General features: G+C 39.5%; 1 protein-coding gene across 1 annotated transcript in view; it reads left to right on the forward strand.

Annotated features, from left to right (window-relative positions):
* Positions 1–19,770, forward strand: part of DDX10 (DEAD-box helicase 10) — a 366,232-nt gene extending 346,462 nt beyond the window's left edge. Inside the window, exon 18 of the mRNA XM_058289407.2 lies at positions 18,913–19,770. Coding sequence (XP_058145390.1) covers positions 18,913–19,087 — 175 coding nt within the window. The 3' untranslated portion in view covers positions 19,088–19,770. The remainder of the gene's footprint in view (positions 1–18,912) is intronic.
* The last annotated feature ends 1,818 nt before the right edge of the window (positions 19,771–21,588 follow it).

The raw sequence follows: 21,588 nt of genomic DNA on the forward strand, positions 1-21,588 counted from the left end.
TGTTCTGCATATGTCTATTAGGTCCATATCCTCTAATGTATTATCCAAACTCTTTGTTTCTTTATTGATTCTATATCAAGATGTTCTGTCTAATGATGATAATGGTGTATTAAAGTCCTCCACTATAATTATAGAGGCATCTATTTCTCCACTTATTTTTTCCAGTGTTTGCCTAATGTATTTTGAGGCACCTTGGTTAGGTGCATAAATGTTTGAATGGTTCTTTCTCCTTGAAACATTACCAATTTTACTAATATATAGTGTCCATCTTTGTCTCTTCCAGTAGTTTTGCATTTAAAGTCGATTTTGTCCACTATTAGTATGGCTACTCCTGCCCTTTTTTTTTTTGGTTATTGTTTTCTTGTGAGATTTTTTTCCAGCCATTCACTTTCAGCCTCCTTGAATCCTTGGGTCTAAGGTGGGTGTCTTGTAGACAGCCTATAAATGGGTCACATTTCCTTATCCATTATGCCAATCTGTGTCTCTTGACTGGTGAGTTTAATACATTAACATTCAGTGTTATTACTGTTAAGGAATTACATTTTCCATATTTCCTTTGGGTTTAAGTATGTCATATGTTGTTTTTATTTCTCTTTTTCTCTTTTCAGTTGCTCTCATACTCTCCACCAGTTCTCTCTCTCCTATTTTTTCCTTTCAATCTGAAGAACTCCCTTTAATATTTCTTGAAAGACAGGTTTGTTATTGGCATACTCTCTTAATTTCTGTTTTTCTGTGACTCTTTTGGATTCTCCATCCTTTTTGAACTTTTGAACAAAGTTATACAACTTTGCTGTATAGAGAATTCTTGGCTGAAAGGTTTTTTTTCTTTCTTTCTTTTTTTTCAGTACCTTAACTATGTCATACCACCGTCTTCTTGCATCTATAGTTTCAGATGAGAAATTAGCATTTAATCTGATTGAGTTTCCCTTGTGTGGGATGGTTCTCTTTTCTCTTGCTGCCTTCAGTATTTTCTCTTTGTCTTGAGCATTGGAGAGTTTGACAAGTATATGTCTTGGAGTAGGTCTGTTGTGATTTATACCATTTCAGGTATGCCGAGTTTCCTGGACATTCATATCCATCTCCCTCAATAAGGTTGGGAAGTTTTCAGCCATTATTTCTTCCAAAACTCATCTGACCCCCTTCCCCTCTCTTCTTCCTATGGGATGCCTATAAAGTGTATTTTTGTGTGTTTTTTGTTGTCATTCAAATCCATAAGTCCCTGCTGGATTTTTTCTTTTTATCTATCTGTTCTTCTATCGTTTTGATTATAAATGTACTATCTTCCATATCGCTATTTCTTTCCTCTTCCTGTTCAAATCTGCTGTTATGTGCTTCCAGTCTCTTTTTGATTTCTTGAATTGTGCCATTCATCACCCTCATACCCATTATCTTTTTTATGTATGTTTACAATTTCTTCTGTATCTTCTCCCAATGTCTTTTTTTTACACTTTTTTTATTAAAGTTAATAGATCACAAAGAACATTATATTAAAAAACGTAAGAGGTTCCCATATAACCCACTTCCCACCCTCCCACCCCATCATTTTTGTAAATTGTATTTTTTAAAAGATACATACATCTCAAAAAATGTTACATTAAAAAACATAAGAGGATCCCATATAACCCCCACCTCCCCACCCCACTCCTGCCACACCAACAATCTCCCCCATCATCGTACTCAGTGAACATATTTTGGAGATACTGCTGCACCACATGGATAATAGTTTAACCTGAGAGTGTTAACCTGTGGTTCACACTCTCCACCAGTACACATTCAGTGAGTTATGGCAGGAGATAAAAAGTCCAGCATCTGACCCTGCAATATAATTTTTTTTTATCTTTTATTTATTTATTTTTTAATTACATTATGAAAAATATGAGGTCCCATTCAACCCCACCGCCCCCGCCCCCCACTCCCCCCACAGCAACACTCTCTCCCATCATCATGACACATCCATTGCACCTGGTAAGTTCATCTCTGAGCATCACTGCACCCCATAGTCAATGGTCCACATCATAGCCCAGACTCTCTCACGTTCCATCCAGTGGGCCCTGGGGGGATCTATAATGTCCCGTAATTGTCCGTGAAGCATTATCCAGGACAACTCCACGTCCCGAAAACGCCTCCACATCTCATCTCTTCCTCCCGTTCCCCACACCCAGCAGCCACCATGGCTACCGTTCCCACACCCATTCCACGTTTTCTCTGTGGACATTGGATTGGTTGTGTCCATTGCACATCTATGTCAAATGAGGGCTTAGATTCCATATGGGTACTGGATGCACTCCTCCCGCTTCCAGTTGTAGACACTCTAGGCTCCATGTTGTGGTGGTTGACCTTCTTCAACTCCATGTTAGCTGAGTGGAGTAAGTCCAATAAATCAAAGTGTAGGAGCTGAAGTCTGTTGAGGCTCTGGGCCTGGGTGTCATATTATCAGTCCAGAGATTCAAATCCCCTACATATATCTTAAACCCAGCACCGACTACAATTCCAATAAAGTAGCATGCAAGTCTTGTGAAAAGAGATCCCCTCTGAGTCCAGTTCCATCACGCAGAAACACCAGCTCCAAAGAAGGGCTATCTGTCATGGCAGTGAACCCCTTCTGCCATGACCATAGAACCCGTGGGTCTCTTTATCCCTCAAAAGAACCAATACCTGGGGTTGTATCTACCTTATCTGTCTCTTAGACTCTGTTCAGTTGTACATAGGGGTATTCCTTCTGACAACCTCCAGACTCTTTTTTAGAGACTCACAGCCTTATAATCTCATTTCTCCTTTCCATTTCCCCCTTACATTAGGTCAAACAGCTTCCCGAAGTCATGTCATTATATGTAGACAGGTATATTCTGCTGTTCCGCATTGAATCTTTAATTCAAGGTCATTTTCTAGTTGCTTCTTCAGCTGGTATGTGGTAGTGATCCCTCGGTGCCAGGGAGGCTCATCCCCGGGTGTCATGTCCCACGCTGGGGGGAATGCATCGCATCTACACGCTGAGTTTGGCTGTGAGAGTGGCCACATTTGAGTGAAGGCTGTCAGGAGGAAACCCCCAGGCACAATGCTACTCTAGGCCTTGTTCTTATTGCAGGTGTATAGGCTCAAAAGTGTAACCATTAGTATCATGAGCCCACTGTTGGGCCCTCCTTGCAATATAATTTAGGACAACTCAAAGTCCCCAAAATGCCCCACATCACATCTCTTCTTCCCTCAGCAACTACTGTGGCCACTTTCTCCACCTCAATGCTACAATTTCTTCCATTACTAGTCACAATATTTTTTATAGTAGAATATCAGTAAGTCCACTCTAATCCATATTTTATTCTTCCATTTTGAGGACCCTGGGATGGTGATGTCCATTCCACCTCTAGATCAAGAGGAGGCTTAGAGTCCACGTGGATGATGGATGCAATTCTTCTGCTTGCAGTTGTAGGCACTCTTGATTCCTTGTGGTGGTGGTTGAACATCTTCACCTCCCTGTTAGCTGATCTGGGCCCTGAGCCTCAGCAAAGTTGCAACTCCTACTCTCTCGTTTGTTGGACTTACCCAGTGTCGTCTTAATATCCTTAATCTCTTCCTTCACTTCATTAAGTTGGTCCATGATATTTATTTGGACAGTTTTGATTAGTTGATACTCTGCATCTCTTCCTGGTTTTTAGTTTGTACATTGGACTGGACCTTGTCTTCCTGTTTCTTGGTATGGTTTGTAATTTTTTGTTGCTGTCTGGTCATCTTTTTATCTTTTTGGGTTTATTCAGTTGATTAGCTTCTCTCTACTCTAGGGTTTTATTTAGCTGCTGTTTTGTGTGTGTGTTAAATTTTCTCTTTGACATTTTGTTCTTGTTCTATTTCCTCGCTGTTTTCTATATTCCCTTGAAGGAAAAAGATTAGGGCCAGAGAATGTGAAAGTGGTAAGAAAAGAAAAAGGGTAAGAGTAATAATAATAGTAAAATTTAGAAGAAGAACGTATAAGACCTAGGAAAACGAATATTTAACTCATGTAAGTAGTGTAGAGGAATAGGAATTTAAAAAATGAAGTGCCTGCAATGAAATTGGAAACCAAATAGAGAAAAATATATAGAATGAATTAAAAGACCAGAATGATGAGGGGAGAGGGTAAGAGGAAAGAAAGGAGAAAAAGAAAGAAAGTTAATAAAAGAATGAAAACCGAATAGATGAGCTAGAAATAAAAACCAGAAAAATTGAGGACTAAACTATGAGAGGTGGAATGTAAGAACGACAGAAAGCGGAAGATAGATGTAGGAAGGAAAAGAGATAGCGTTGGTAGACAAAATCAATATTCACAGAAAAGGGAAAATAAAGAGGAAAGCCATATATCTCTTTTAAAAAAATACAATTTACAAAAATGATGGGGGTAGGGGGGTAGTGTGTTATATAGGAACCTCTTATATTTTTTTAATGTAACGTTCCTTGTGGTCTATTAACTTTAACTTTAAAAAGTGTTTAAAAAAAAAAAGAGGAAAGCCAGCAAACAAGAAACAAGCAGCAGCACCTAACTGAACAGAAATAAGAAGGGGGGTATATTAGCCAAATGGGTGCTGATCCAAAATACCAGAAATTGATTGGTTTTTACAAAGGGTATTTATTTGGGGTAGGAGCTTACAGATAACAGGCCATAAAGCACAAGTTACTTCCCTCACCAAAGTCTATTTTCACATGTTGGGCAAAGACGGCTGCCCAAATCTGCGAGGGTTCAGGCTTCCTGGTTCCTCCCTTCCAGGGTCTTGCTTTTCTCTGGGTTCAGGGGTCCTTGCTTCCCAGGGCTCCAGCTTCAGCATCATCAAACTGCAACATCAAAACTCCGATATTAAGAACCCTTAACTCTGGGAAGTGTACTTGCCCCAATGGATAGGGCATCCGCCTACCACATGGGAGGTCCGCGGTTCAAACCCTGGGCCTCCTTGACCCGTGTAGAGCTGGTCCATGCGCAGTGCTGATGCGCGCAAGGAGTGCCGTGCCACGCAGGGGTGTCCCCAGCATAGGGGTGCCCCACGCGCAAGGAGTGTGCCCATAAGGAGAGTCGCCCAGCGTGAAAGAAAATGCAGCCTGCCCAAGGATGGCGCCGCACACACAGAGAGCTAACACAACAAGATGACGCAACAGAAAGAAACACAGATTCCCGGTGCTGCTGATAAGGATAGAAGCGGTCACAGAAGAACACACAGCGAATGGATACAGAGAACAGACAACTGAGGGGGGGGGGGAAGGGGAGAAAAATAAATAAAAAGTAATAAGAATAATAAATCTTAAAAAATTAAAAAAAAAAAAGAACCCTTAACGCTGTCCTTTGCCATGGCTTTTATCTGTGAGTCCCCACCGTTTGGTACCCTACTGGCACAAGAGGTTTACATAATTACTTAATCAAGTAAACCTTTGAATTCAATATACTCTAATATGCCCAGAGGTAAAAGATCAGTTTACAGCACCACCACCTCCCCCCGACCCCTCCATGGGGAGGGGCGTGTCTGGCCCACAGGCGGGCAGCGAGTACCGGCCTGGAACCGTCAGGCAGAGGGCGCGGCCCCTCCTCAGATGCCCTCCTGCACCCGGCCTGGAGCCCGTTTTGGCGGCCATGAACTTGCTGTGGGAATCATGGTACAGCAGATTGTCTTGGATAGATATCTCAGAGTGGAACTAGGAACAATGATGTTGCCTCTCCATGTGAGTTATTGGCTAGGCTGGTCACTGACCCCTCAATTAAAAATATTTGCTATATCAGCCTCTGGTTCTGCTCCTGAAGTCGATGGAAACTACGTTGCAGTTTCAAGCTCCTGCAGCAGCCAATGATGACTCGGTACAGCCAAGTGTATGATGGATATCGTCTCCAGACTGGCACTGTTCTATAGTGCCAGAGAGCACTATGCACCAGGCTAGTAGAATACTGGAAAATCTCTCTAAGATCAAGGATGCTGCAACTTGCTCACTGCATGAAGAACATGCTAAGTGGAGCCATGATACCAGGATACTCTAAAAACTAAGAAAATTTCCATCTTGATGTACTAATCCTGAATGAAACCATTTTCCCAAGGGGTGCCATTTCACCAGGAGCATCTGACAGAGCACATGAGTGCCAGTCATTAAACAGCTTTAAATGTGTCTTCAAACAAAGCTAAGTATCTATTGCAATTTCTCTCTAAAGATAAATAACTTAGAAAAAGTATATGTATACTGTTCCCACCAGCTTTTAAAAAGGAGGGGACATCTTTATAAGCACCTAGCCTTGTCTACCTCTGTAATCCAATGTCCTCTTTTAAAAACAGGTATTCCAAATTTTTAATTAAGTTTGTTTCTTTCAGAGTGAACATCTTATTAACCATATGAAAACTTCATCCAGCTTCGTACAGAATGCCAGATCCATCTTCCTCCAGTTAAAATAAAATAAGAGTTTTACACCTTGTTAGGCAATGACCACAGCCCATGGCCAACAGGAAGCAGTTACAGAAAAGAGATCATCTCCCTTCAGCACCCCTTTTAGATTAAAGGTGTAAACTCTTTAAGGGTAAAATAAAATTAATAGATGGATATGGGGAAAAAAAAAAAAAGATCAGTTTACAAACATAATCCAGTGTTTCTTTTTGGAATTCATCAATAATATCAAATTCTCCGGGTGGGGGTGGGGGTTAGGGAAGAAAACAATACAAACAAACACATAAGCAAGCAGTCAAACAAAACTAAGGAAAACCAGCTTTCCCTCTTAGGCCCCTGTGGAGCTTCACAGGCTGCCCATGTTCATCAATCAGTTACCCTGCAGCCTGCTCTCTGCAGGTTTTGAAATGGGTTTTAGCAAGTAAACTAAGTTAATTTTTTCAGGAAAAATAAGAAACCCAAGAGAAGCTAATACGAAATAATGTCTTTGCTTCCCTGTCCTAAAGCATCAGCTGGATGTTTGATATCCTGATGGATCCGTACTCTTAAGAGGAGCTAGGAATCGAACTTGGAACCTAGTATGTTTTAGGCGGAAACTCCTCCACTGAGCTAAACTTTTTCATTATGTCAGTTAGCTCTTCAAAAAGCTATCTAGTCACTTTCCCTTGTGCAGTTTTAACTCTTTGCAGTTGGATAAATTCCTGCTGATTAGGAGTCTGTCCCTGCCCTCTTTCTATTCTTATTGCTTTCTCTCCCAGGGAAGCAGGATTCAGTAGCTCTTCACTTCTCCAGGTCAGTTGGAGTTCCCTTTTGAAATTCAAGTAGGACCCTGGTGACTGAACTCACTGCAGAAAAAATGACTCTCAACCCTCATCCAGACCATCCCCTGCTCCCAGGGGACCCTCAATAGACTCTTGGGAGCTTATTAAGCCCTTCCTATTGCCCGTGTCCCATAGGGGAGTTGAAATTTTGATACTTTTCAGCACAGGACTAGTCAATTGCCTGACTCCTCCCTCTCCCAGGCCAAGTCCCTCTATCCCAGGGTGTTTAGGTAAATCAGGCTGCCTCAGCAGATTTGCCTCTCCCATCTTCCTGGTGCCCCCTTGAACCAGGTGGTATGCTCCTCAAAACTCAAAGAGAGTCTAGGCAACAAAACCCAGAAAAAAGAAATCCCTTTCCACCCTTCACCAGAACCCTCCCACTGTCAGAGAATGCTTCCTCCTACAGGATGGACATCTGGAATGCTTTTTGCCTAGAGAGTGGGGCTTTGCTGTCCCACAGTTTCCAGCCTCAAGAGCAAGAAACTCAGTTTTACTTTGAGCAATTTATCTCTTTGCCCGGCTCTCTTCAGATTGATGCCCTGAAGCCTCCTCTTGGTGGGTTCTCAAAACAGCTCCCTCGGGCATAATCTTGCCCCCATTCCACCATTTTTTTGTGAGAGAGATGGTGAGTGCACACTTAAACCAGTGCCATCTTGCCACTTTCCAACGCATCTTTTAACCTCTAGGTGTTGATGAATCTAGTTGTGAGTGGCAGATATGGTAAGAAGTTGTCTCAGCTTAATGATATATTAACTTTATAATGTGCCAGTCTCACTTTTTATTATGCTTTCTAACTTCTGGAGACTTAACATTTAGGAAGGGGTGTTTTATTTTCAGGGGTGAGGCTTGGGATTCAGATAGAGAAGACATAATGTGAGAAATTTGGGTATTAGGAATCTACCTTCTTCACCTTATTTCCTGTCTCAGTTTTTGCCCTGTGCTTTCTACTCCTCTGTCATTTAGTCACCCATTGTATAACTCACTCAGTGACAGTTTTGAGTTCTTCCTGAAGGGCCAGCATCTTCAAGAAATATGGATGAATTGGCAGGATACATGAGGCCAAGATGAATCATCCTTGCCACCCTAAATGTGGTGCGTGGCAACGTTTTTGCTCGAAGACTGTTGAGAATGACTCTTTCTTTGGACCATCTTTTTTCATTTCACATTACTTTATGTAGAATATTTATGAGCTTGCCTAATGACGGCACAATATTCTGTCATTTAGTTATACCATAATTTTCTCATCTGCTTTCCCTGTTGTTGGAGTTTTAGGTTGTATCCAGGTGTATATTTTGGGTTCTTGTTGTTTTATTTTGCTTTTGCTATTATAAGTAATTCATTAATGGGCAAACCATTTTGAAAATTGTGGTTTTACTCTTTTTGAAGTCATTTGAAGGACCAATGAGGATTCAGGCTGAGTTGTAAAATTCAATATTGCCATATAGCTGGAACATTGGGGACATGCCTCAGTAGGCAAGGAACTTTAATATTGAGAACTAATCAGTGGAAGTAGTTTGAGAGAGAAGCTGATGTGCTTCTGGGGAGCACAAAATGTTCTACATGCAGATGAGTAGCAAGAAAATTGTATAGCATAAGACCCAACTTGGATTGGTGTTTAAATTTTTTTTTAATTTGAAAGAAGAGAAATACGTCTTCTGATTTTATGCAGAGCAGGGATTCTTCACCTGGACCCTGTAGATGGGCCAAAAGGGAATCGTGAACACCTTGAAATTGTATGAAAGTTATAGTGTGGGGTGGGCATGCAGAATACACACCCCATACCTTTAATCTGGAGAAAGGGGTCATGGCTTTCATCAAATTCTCAAACAGGTTTTTGAACCAAAAAAAAAACAGGTTGGAGGCCAAAACTTTGTCAATCCCCACTGACGTGCACATTTTGTAGAAGGAAACATATACATGTATGTAGTATGATGTGCAGTCTTCTGCCTTCTCTTTCCTTCTCACCATTCATAGCCTTTTCCAGTTATTAGAATTCTGACCTAGTAAGATATCTTTTTCTCTGCTCCTAAAATTATAGTGAACTTTGAGCTAATCCATCTTTATTTTGACTAAATCATATTTAGTACTGAACAGCTAGAGAAGAGCCATTAAGGATGCCGTAGGTTTTCACTATCATTTGTATATGCAGTAGCCGTCACCATCCGCAGGAAGCTGAGCGCATTTTGTGGAGTGCACTGCAGTAATTAATCTTCATTAGGACTGTTGTCATGGCCTTGTAAATTAAAATTTATGATAAGGGGAAAAAGTCTCTGACACAACATATTTGAATATCAAAGTGCCAATACTTAAAAAGACAGGTGTAAAGATTTCTGGGAACTTACTAAAAAATTTGTACAAGTGCATTTATTATTATTTTAAATTCTTTAGGAAAAAGTTCAAGCTATGTTTACTGATATGAATGCAAAAAGGAGGTTTTTGTACAATTAGGGGCACAAACTAGATACACAGGGCTGAACTCTTGCTCCCTCAATAGCCTTCCACAGCCAGTTTAGCAGCAAGATTTTTTATGTAAGTGAATATTTGCTGTTCTCCACCTCCAGCCGCTCATCCTTGGCTTGCTTGCAGCTAGATCAGACCACAGTTTTACCTGATTTCTTTCCTTTGCATTCCAGAAAAGAGAGGGAAAAAAAGCAAAAGGTGGAAATGCTGCACAGAAACACCATGGTAAAAGGCAGTGTGTTTTCTGCAAGCAACCCCTTGCCCTGGCTTTTGTTAGCTTTCTGAATAGGCTTGTAACTGGGATGTTGATGCTCCATTTTATGCTGTAACACAAACAAAGTCGCATACCTCTAATTGTTCATGAATAAATGCAGGTGCTCCAGAAATCAAGAGCTCTAATACAGGCATCTGGCTATATAGTCTCTTTTCAAGTATTTTTTTAACTTAATTTTTGGAACTGCTAGTCAGCATCCTTGAAAGTTTAGTGCTCACTCCACACTATGTTCTTTCCCTGTAAAGAACTACACATAGCAGGAAACTAGTTGACAGGTTTTCCCAGCACATCTTTGAGATACCTTGGCCACAATCGTATTGGACAGTGCTTAGAACAACATTCCTGAGGTTTGCTGTAATGGTTCTGCCTGCAGCATCCTCACTGCTCAGGGAACGTGGTTCCCGTGTTAGAACATTCTGATCTGTTTTTATTGGATTTAATCCAAGCATCATTTATTTAAAGTATGCCGTTTAACAGTAAGCATTCTTCCTTTTCGGCGCAGGTACCAATGATTACATTTTTTTTCTTGTTTTAATATATTATTGCCCCACCCCTCCCCAGATCTGTAATCTGTTAGCTGAAACTTCCCAAAAACCAGAGAGGAAATAAAGAAATCAAGTGGGATTAGACCTAGGAGTTGTACATGGAAACTATTCTATGAGTGAATCAGTCTCCCTTTGCCTTTATCAATAAATATGAATTTAAATTCTGCCTGATCCTGGCAGAATGGTCTCAGAAGCATCTGATTGTAAAAATCCCTTTTTAAACAGGTATATAATTACATGAGGTTCTGTGAACCAAGAAACTGAATGCCTTGCCCACATACACCATTACAGAGTTTGGGAATGTTGATCTGTGTGCTGTATTTACATAAACTTTGCAACGTGGGTATAAATAGGAGTTTTGCAGACCTGAGTTTGAATCTTATCTTACCTTCCTCTTTGGACCTTGGGCAAGTTACTTAATCTCCCCAACTCTCAGTTTTTTTGATCAAATGAACATAATTCTTACCCTATGAGGTTATTGTAAAGATCTAGTGAGGGTAATTAGAAAACAGTTTATGATACATAGTAGAGTCATTAATAAATGGTAGTCATTTTAATTATTAAGTATAAAACTGTAAGTAGAAGGATTTTTAAATGAGTATATACATTTACAAAAATAGAATTTTTAATGTCTTCTGGAATATTTACTTTCTATTATTTTCCATATCAAAACCACTCATTAAGCCTCTAGATACACAAAGTGTCAGTCCCTATATTTAAAAAAAAAAAGTGTGTTTAATATCCTACAGACTTTGAAATAGTGACATAATGAAAATATGTAACATGAAAGGTATAACTATATGAGAGAGGAATGGAGAAGGCTTGCTTTATTTTTTTTTTTAAGATTTATTGTTATTTATTTTTCCCCCACCCCTCATTGTTTGCTATCACTGTCTGCTCTCTGTATCTGCTCCTTGTCTTTTTTTTTTTTTGGAGGCACCAGGAACTGAACTGGGGACCTCCCATATGGGAGGGAGATGCCCAATGACTTGAGCCACCTCCCTTCCTGAAAGTTCACTTTAGATGAGGTGGTTAGGAAAAGCCTCTCTGAGGTGGACCTGAAGAATTAATGAAAACTTTAAGCAAAAAAGGGATAATTCATCCTAGTGTGGTAATCATGGATTGCTTGGATAATTTTTTAAAATTTTAGTACTTACTCTAATAACATTATTATGTTCCTACCAAAAGAGATCCCTCTGTTTCTTTTCATCCCATCCTCCTTTTACCTATGTGTCCTTCCTGATTTTACCTATGTGTCTTTCCTGAATATAATGCTTGCTGACTTCATGGAAGGTTAGGAGTATTTGAACAAAACAAAAAGCTACCTTCCTATCCTAGTCCATAAAATGCCAGCACGAAGTTGATGAGAGTGGGAAAGTGAAGTTAAGATGGTCTGAATAGGGAAGCGGATGTGGTTCAAGCAATTGGGCTCCCATCTACCATATAGGAGGTCAAAGGTTCGATGCCCAGGGCCTCCTGGTGAAGGCAAGCTGGCCCATGTGGCGAGCTAGCCACACGAAGTGCTGGCCTGCGCCAAGTACTGCCCTGCACAAGAGTGCTGGCCCATGTGGAGAGCTACTGCAGCAAGATGACACAACAAAAAGAGACAGAGGAAAGATAATAAAAGACAGAACAGATCAGGGAGCTCAGGTGGTCCAAGAGAATAACTGCCTCTCTCCCACTCAGGAAGGTTCCAGGATTGGTTCCCAGAGCCACCTGATGAGAATACAAGCAGACACAGGTGAACACACAGCGAATGGATACAGAGAGCCGACAGCCGGCCGGGGTTGGGGAGTAAATAAATCTTTAAATAAAAAAAAAACCAACTTTAGAGTCTTTAAAAAAAAAAAAAAGATGGTCTGAATACTCCAAATGAAGGCTGAAAAGGTAATTCAGGTTATATATTAAAGCAGTACGTAGTTCTTTGGGGATAAGAAAACTAAAAGTATTTTTATGCTTAATAATTGCATTAAGTTACCATGTGTTTGATGTTGTATCAACCCTTTTGAACTTCAAGAATTTTTGTAGTTTAAAGAAAACGTTTTTTAACTTCTAAAAAAAACCAAAGTTGTCTTTTTACTCAAGTTTTGTTTATGTGCTGGATTAAATCTTATTTCCCCAAATAAATGAAATTCCAATTTAGCATTGTCCTTCCTTATGAAGGGGATTATCTTTTGGGGAGTTGTCTTTCCAGCCTCTTGAAACGAAGGTCTCTCTGAGGTAAGAAAGGTCTCTTTAAAGTAAGGCTAACAACACCTGCCTCATAAAGTGTTGGGTTAAGTGAACAATAAGTGTTAACTGTAATCACTGCTCATCTTCATCTTTATCGCAATGGGCTGGATTCACTATTGTTGCTTGCTGAGACCTTCACCTACCAGAGACCCAAGACCCACCTACCAGAGACCCCACCATGGCCTGACCATGCCAATATCTGACTGTCCTGGCTGCTCGGGAATTCTCTCTATTTGCAGGTTCTATATCTTTGAATCATGGGCTCGGCTCCCCAAACTTGGGTTATGATAGTGGGGCTTTAATAGTTCTGCTTCTGACTCAACACCCTAATGTGCTAAGTAAGTTTATAAATCATTTATGATTTATATCCGTTGTTTCGATGAGAAAGTATTTTCTATGTTCAAACAAATCTTATAAACCTTTGTAAAACACATTAAGAAGGCTTTTCTTACATGTAAAGCCTGGTATAACCCAATTAACTGTTAACAAAATGAACATTTTAGATGCTTCCTCCTGTGGAAAGTTGGAGAAGGAGTAATAACATGTCTACTCTGCATGTATCACTTTATTTTTTTTTCATGAGGTAGATATTGACAACATTTTACAAATTAGGAATTGGACAATATAAGATGAAACAGTTTTCCCACCTTTAGGCTGTTGCTAAAAGTTCAGTCAGATCTGCTTTACTCCAGTGCCACATTCTTTCCTCTTTTCTATAATTAGTCATCTCTGTTGCCTAGATAATAATAATGTATCATTAATTAGCGATCATTTTGTCTGACCCATTATGACATAGAGTGGACCAGTCAGATGCTGAGCAGTGGTAGGTTTATTCATTTATTCAAGGAACATTTATTTAGGCCCTGGATGCCAAGGCAACAAGATTGCAAAAAAGAATAATAGTTTTTGTCCTCATGAACTCACAGCCTAATGGGGGAGGCACATAAGTAAATAAGGAATCTCAGTACACAACATTTTTGGGCATGCAATGGGAGATGCACGGTGTTGGGAGGCAACTAGGAGGGCATTTAACCCACCCAGACTGGGATGGCCAGGGAAGGCATCCCAGACAATTTCACACCAGAGCTGAATCAGTTGAAGAAGGGGAAATCAATCAAGAAGCCTAAAGTAGCCTAAACTAAAGCACTAGGAAAACTTGATTGAATTTGAGTGATGCAAATGAAGAAATGATCGATTAAATTGTGAACATTAAAGAGAAGGTGGTTCAAGAATGACTTCCAGGTTTTTAGCATGGTTTATTTCCAAAAGGAAATATAGGAGGAAGAATGAATTTGAGAAAAATGTGGTAATTGGGAAGCTGCTTACTTTGAGGTCCTTTGTAAAAGCAGGTGGAGATATCCAGAAGGTGGTTGAAAAAGCTGATCTGGTAGGATAGAAATCTAGACTAAATATGCACATTTTTATGTCATTAGCAGAATGTGAAGAAAGAATATGTAAAATGAGAACAGTACAGGACCAAAGATGGAACCTGGAAAAACCTACATTTACATAATGGGTTGAGGAAGAGAAAACTGAGATGGAAGTAGTAGTCAACTTTTTAGAACTTGAAACTTGGATGATTGCCTGCTTATATATCAATAGGGTAGCTGCAGTAATGGCATAATTTTTTACTGTCCACTGACTGAGCATTAACTCAGTAGATGTCACATGTGTTTGGAGAAATGAGGTTTTGGTTTTAGCCATCATTTATGTAATTTTGAAAAATATACACAAAACCAAAATTTATCACAGGAACTTGTGACTCTAAAAACAGATCGGCCATCACACAGAAGGCTTTGTCCTCACAGACTGGACTGTGTGCTCTGCAGATGCTTTCCCTGGTAACTCTGCTGGAAATTGAATTAGAAGCAAAGGCTGTTAAAAGGCTGCTTTCTCCATCGCAGGAGCAGTAGTTCTGAGGGCTTAGAACAATGCCATCAAGGCCATGGTTTCTGCCATTCAGATGCGTGGTCATTTATTTAATGGTACCTTTAGTCAAACCTTCTTTGGAGGTAAATAAGACCAACAGCCCAGGTCTCAAAGGCACAGCAGTAGGCACAGATTTACAGTAACCACGTTCAGGCTGAGTGCCTTAGGAGAGGCACAAACACTGTCTAATGTGGACTCGTATGAGGTGGCATCTTTGAGGAGATGCCACCTCAGTTTGAACTGGATTTTGAAGGGGAGGGAGGATTTTCATAGTTGTAACACAGACAAGGGAATTCCAAATAGAGACAAAAGAAGTTGAGAATCTCAAGCATTTCAGGAAATAAAAAGTAGCCAAAAAGAACAGGGGATATATGAAAGGGGTTGTGATGCAGAATCGATTCCAGAGGCAGGCTTAGACCACACCTGAATCCTTAAATTCTTTCTCAGGGGTCACTGTAAATTTTGTGACAAATTATAAGAACCAAGCTGTTATTTACAAATCCCCCTCTGCTAAGCACACATGTTGGCAGGAAAGGGGATTGAGGTGCTATATGGAAGGCGTTAAGTTTTTATATGCGGTTTCAACAAGAACCTTCCATTGAAGACAACTGGTTTTTAAACATTTCTTTTTGGTGTGGGGAGGGCAGGCATGGAAACCATTGTCGAATGTTTCCTTAGAAACCTAATATATAAAATCGAAAAGTGAAATGATCAGAAACGATCAGAAACGCTGACAAATGGAGCATAGATCTCAAGTCTGGAACAATGATTTCTATCCTTTCTATCATCACAGAAGACTTTTATTTTCAATCCTAATGGTCCCATGTTTGGAAATATTTTTGTCTTTGAAGAAAGTTAATAATGTTTCACATGTTTAATTAACAGACATAATTATTTCCAGGCCACCCAAGCTGCTTATGTGTCAAGTTTTACAAAGATGTTACAAAGTATTACAAAGGTATTGAAAGGTCAACTCATGTAATCCTACCCAAAAATAATTTCCACAGTTTAGTCTGTGGCAAACACACATTGAAAAATAAAACCACTGGAAATACCCTGTGACTCTCTATCCTGACCTAAGAAGTCTCACCTTTCCCCATACTTCTGAGGCTCTAGGGTCGGCAGTTTGGAGCTTGAGTCATCCCCAGGAACAGCGATCACGTATCATGCCTATGCGATTTGCTTCTGAGTTTTGTGGAATTACAAAGGATAGTTGGCAAATACCCAGCTCCCCCGCACTTCCCTTCCAATTCAAGGATATATTATTTGTTTTCTTAAACGAAGGCAGACTCTTGTTCTATATTGGTTTATAACTTTTCAGTGTCAACAAGGAAATCCCTGCAACACTGTTTTTAATACCTTCATTCACAATTTTCTTAATCTCTGAGAGTTGGGCTTTTGGGTTCCCACTTTTGAAATTACAATTGGCTTTGTTTTGAATATCCTAGTAGCTAAATATTTATATACACCCCTAATTATTTCCTTAGGATGAATCCTAGAAGAGAAGTTGCTGGGCATGCATACTTAAAAGGGCTTCTAGAAGGGTTGTACAAATTTATATTCCCATCCAGAAGTTTATATTCTGATTGGAAATGAAGTTGTATACAGGTGAAAAAAATCACTATAGTACAAGGAAGTAGCAAATAAGTGCAAATGACTAATAAATAGTTACAACTATAGGAATTCAGAGAAAGAGGTCATTTCTCCTAGGGAGGTTTGGGATGGACGGCCTTCATGGAAGATGAAGAATTTAAGGTGGTTCTGGGGGGCAAGGGAGGACTCTGCCAGAGAGAGGCGCCCCCTTCCCAGAGGAGACAGGTGGGAAAGCACATCAAGTGTCCGCTGGCCTCTCGAGGAAGCTGGTGCAGGAGGACTGCGAGGAAGCTGATGCACTGGCTTTCCTCCTTCCTTCGTTTTCATTAACATAGCATGGCCTACTACAGTCTTATTCTCAGAGACGGGATCAACAGTGCCTGTTGGGAAAATAGAATTAAAAAACCAGAATCTCCTGCCAACCCAGAAAATCTCTCCATAGAGATAGAAGAGAAAGAACACAGTTTTATTAATGAAGAAGCATTAACCTAGAATGTAGTGCACATCGAAGGCAATCTGCTAAAGAAATTGCAAAGACAGAAAGAAATCTGATCCTCTAAAATAGGCAGGTAGATAAAACCCATTATGTACACGTTTTCAAGATGAACGCTAACTAGTCCTCAAGCAAGAAGACTTAACGGTCCCATTTGTCACATAATTCATCCTGACTCCACCTGATAATTGGAGAAGCCACCTATGTTTGTTAATGGGCTGTATCCAAAGGAGTACAGCTTGGAACCAGGGGCCTGCCAACGTTAGGCTTCTGCAGAAACTGGGAAAAAGGGGTGATGTTTTCTTTGTTAAAATTCCAAAGAGTTCGCTCCCAGTTCCTTAAGGAACAGATTCCTGGGTTGTAAAACTGGCAGGAGGCCAATTTACCTTTTGAAAATATTCACATATATCTTAAAGGGGCAGAGAAAAAATTCACTATTTTAGGTTTTCTGGAGTAAATGCTGTAAGAAAAGGGAGATGGTATCTCCTGTTTTTGTACCAGGGAATGTTAGTTTTTATTTCTTTTGAGCTTTATATTTATCCTTTTACACTTTAAAAAGTAAGATACTGAAACTAGGTAACCAAACCTATGGATAATTCAGTTTAATTTCTGGGAGAATTTTGAGGCTTGGGTTCAGATTATTTAGAAAACAAGGAAATTACATATTCCATTTAAAACTCAGTTAATTTTTTTTTAGGATTTAAAAATTGAATTTGAATTTCAGTTATATATATTTTTCTAATTAAAAATAAATAATTTGTTTGGCTTAGAAGCTTGCATTGGGTATTATAACAAGCTTTTGTTATACCTGTTTTCACTAAGATTTCAGAATTGTTCAAGTAGAATTTCCCTGTCATCATCAGTTTAGATTGCATACTACATTATATTTTTCTGTGCCTTTTATTGTATGATTAGTTCTTAAAATAACATCCCAGGCATTGCTAATTAAGATACTTGGGTTATTGAGAGATGGGTAGCTGCGAATTCTTTGCTTTGGTGGTTTTGTTTTTATAGCAATAGTGGGGCATTAGTACTCAGAGCTATGCTTTTGCCTTTTGAGATGTGCTTTCTCAATGTGTTTTGCTCTCAATGTTGAACAGTAATATGGTCATCTTTGACACTTGCCTCATAAACTTGAAGAATGTGAAAAGAGTTCCATACTCTAAGACCCACAGAAATAGTGCTAGAGAGATAAACTGCAGAGCTCAACCTCCACCTGCCATTTCTTAGGCCACTACCCAGCTGCCAGTCCTGCTGTGGCCGCCTGGCCTCCTAGCATCAGAAAAGGGCGCTTATTTCAGGGAGAGAATGCACAGGTGTTACACCGTTTCTCACCAGTTTTGCCTTTTCATTGTTAGGGCAGACGTGTTACCTTAAGAATGTCTCACCCTCTATTTGGTAAACTGCACTGGTGATGTGCTGCTGTGATAGAACCCTTGATTGAAAAGTACAAGAGCCCTTCCCAGCTCTTCCAGAGAATGATTTAAGACTCAAGAAACTAGAACTAACTATTACATCATGTGTGGCTAACATCATAAAGATAAAGAAGTCCCAGTCCTTAATTGTATCCAGTAAGTTCCCAGAGAACATTAACTAGACAGAGTCAGAATGCTTCTGCCTAATCCGTCAGGATATAAACAAAACAGAAGTTTCTAGCCACACCGTTAGCAAGAGGCCTTTTCTGAAGAGACAGGATTGTGGCCATATTTTGCTTTCTGCCTATTAATTACTATTTAGGTTCATTACATTATCTCAATTTGGTAAAATAATTAATTTGTTAGGCAAATTACTACTAGCTTGCTATGTAAAGTAGTAGATAGAAGGCCTTTCCACAATTGTGAACTGGTCCACAAAGCAACAAAGCTACTAGTTGTGAAAATATTTGGGCTACATAGGTTTCCCTCTTTCCTTTTATTACCTGAACCATCTCTTTACTGCAGGGAATATAATGTACAGGGTACATTAAAGAGGATGCATTAGTAGAGCCCACATCCCTTGATGTGAAGGTACTTATGGCACAGATATCCTGATGTTATGTTTCTTTCTTTCTTTCTTGAATAATAATTTTGCCTTTGCCAACTATCTGTTATTAATCATTTGTCCTATTTTGTTATTGTTGGATTTCGTAATGATGAATTTAATTATTTTTCTCAAAAAGTAAACCATTGGATTTTTTCCCACCAGTGATACCAAGAAGCAGGGAATGAGGAAAAGGAACAACAGTGAAGTGGAAGATGCAGGACCAACAAGTCGTAATAGAAAGAAGGCCAAGTGGGAAACCTTAGAGCCTTTGGATACGGGCCTGTCATTAGCAGAGGATGAAGAGCTGGTGTTACATCTGCTCAAAAGTCAAAGCTAAATACCCCCTGCTTTTGTCATCTCCTTGAAACCCCTGGTTATGATTATGTGGGCAAGAAGTTGAAGAGCAATTGGCCTTGGATGAGTCGCATCCCAAAGGGCCCATTCTTTAGACCAGGAGTTCTTAACCTTTTTTGTTCCATGGACCCCTTTGCCAGTCAGGTGAAAACCTCAGACCCCTTTCCAAGTCCGTGCTATTTGCTGTATTAATAAATATATCACACCTGCACCAACAAAAATAATGTTTTTTTGAGTTTTAATTCAAGTTCATGGGCCGCTGGTTAAGAACCTCTGCTCTAGAAAGAAGCAATCGTACATCTAAGCCCCTTTCACAGAACGATCTCATCCCCCCATCACAGAGTATACTCAGAATGAGGGTGGAATATAAAACTTCCTGATCCCATTTTCCAGCATGTGCTGTTAGATTTTATCCATGGCCCTTCACCTTGTCACTGGAAATTTTCCTCTGTTTTACTTTCAAGTTCTGGAGACCTTGCTCCATTGTTAGAAATTCCTATCTTACTTACCAAACTGAAGTTTCTATGTACTGTTAAACAAAACTGCTTATAATTTTGATGTATTTAATATCTCCAAAGAGACAGTATGATGGACCAGCCCTGAGAAAGAATTGAGTATTTTTGAATTGATATGATCAATAATAAAAATATTTCCTATAAAATAAAACGTGAACTTTTCATTGTGTATGTTAATATAAGAGCACCTTCTAGAGAAGGTTCTTAAGATTAAACTTCTTGGTCAATTCCCCAAATGGAATTTTTCATATTCTTAATTTTGGCCTTTGAAAGATATCATAACCTTACACTTGCAGATTTGCTAACAGTCATTAAAGTCCTGAGCCTGAAGCCTCTGTGATCTTAAAACCTAGTCTCTTACCAAGCACATATTAGCTGTAAGGTCGTCTGTGTACCTTGTTCAGCAGGCATCATAGATCCCCACCCAAAGCCAGTTTCTGATAATGAGTGAAAAGCAAAACAAAACCAGTTCTCCTTTTTTTGTAACATATAACTGTCATATTCTTCAAAGTAAAAGAATATGTTGAAGAAATCTGGATCTCGGTATGAAACAACTGAGTTTATAATGGATCTGTCACCCTCTAATTCTCTCCCTTTCCTATTTACCACTCTCTATGCATCACACACAAAAATAATTTTCTGTAGCAGGTACAAATCAACTGTGAATCCAAAGAAAGTGGTTGCTAATGTTATATGTGTGGATATCCCACAAACACTACAACTCAACCTTCCTAAGTGTCCAAAATGTTTCTCTTCCTCCTGTATGCAGTGTCCTCATTGGTGGCACCAACATTCATTCTGCCATCAAAATCAGAAACTTGAAGTTTCCTCAGCTCCTCCCTTCTCTTATGCTTCACTTCATTGATTCCTCTTTTATAATGACTCATAATCATTTTTTCCTCTTCATTGTCACAGCTTCGGCCACCAGAGAGTGCAGACTGTCATCATAACCTACCAAATCATTGTACAGCTCTCCTAGCTGTACTTCCAGTCTCACATTTCTGTGGCCCAGCTTTCCTACCGTTGTCAAAATTATCTTAACACAGAGATCGAAGTATGTCTCTCCCCCAGTGGTTTCTTCTATTTTAGTGCTTGTCTTGCAGTGTTGTATCTTGCAATGTTGCATACATTTGTTGATAAGCCTGTTGCCCCTATTTTATGTCAAGTTTCTTGAGAGCAAAAGGACCATGTTTTCTCCCTCTTGTGTGACCCCTGAGCCCATCAGAGCACCTGCCCTCTAATGTATTCTCAAATAAATGCCTATTGAATTAAGGAATCAACAGTAATAAGCTGAGATAACTTTCAAGGATCTATTGTAGCATGTTGTTCCATCGCCTGGTGGGAATTAGGAAGTATGTAAAGCAGATGGAAATGAGAACTGGATGAAATCGCTATAAAGAGGAGGGAAAGGGAAAACATATGAGAAAAGAATTTGGAGTCTAACAAACTGAGAAGATTTTGAAATTAAGGTTTCTCATACAGAATCTCTTGACTTTGAATATTTCAAAGGACATAAAAATACAGAAGCATAAACTGAAAGTTTACCATTGAATTCAGTCTATGCAATTTCAGATTTTGTTTTTTCTAGTACAAATAAGCAATTAAGACAATTCAATTATTTTCTATATCCAAACATTGAATAAACATGTTGCAAGGCCTTCGGTTCACACAAATATATGTGGAAGTGGACAGAATTAGCTGCTGTTTTATTAGACTGCCCATTGTGGTTTTTGTCCCAACTTTTTTTGTGGAAACTCATTTGACTTGTGTTCTCCTCTGGCACTGTGGAAGTCCCAACTAATATATACAATTTTAGTTCGTTGATTGTGGAGCTGGTTAAAACACCAGAAAAGAACAGTGTTGATAGAAAACTCAGATAACAATGCATGGTAGATTTTATTATTGTATTGTCAGCAAATATTCACTTGCCCCCTCTCCCTCTAGACAACTACTCTTCCTACCCGTTGAT

This window comes from Dasypus novemcinctus, chromosome 27 (genome assembly GCF_030445035.2).
Source record: "Dasypus novemcinctus isolate mDasNov1 chromosome 27, mDasNov1.1.hap2, whole genome shotgun sequence".
Lineage (NCBI taxonomy): Eukaryota > Metazoa > Chordata > Mammalia > Cingulata > Dasypodidae > Dasypus > Dasypus novemcinctus.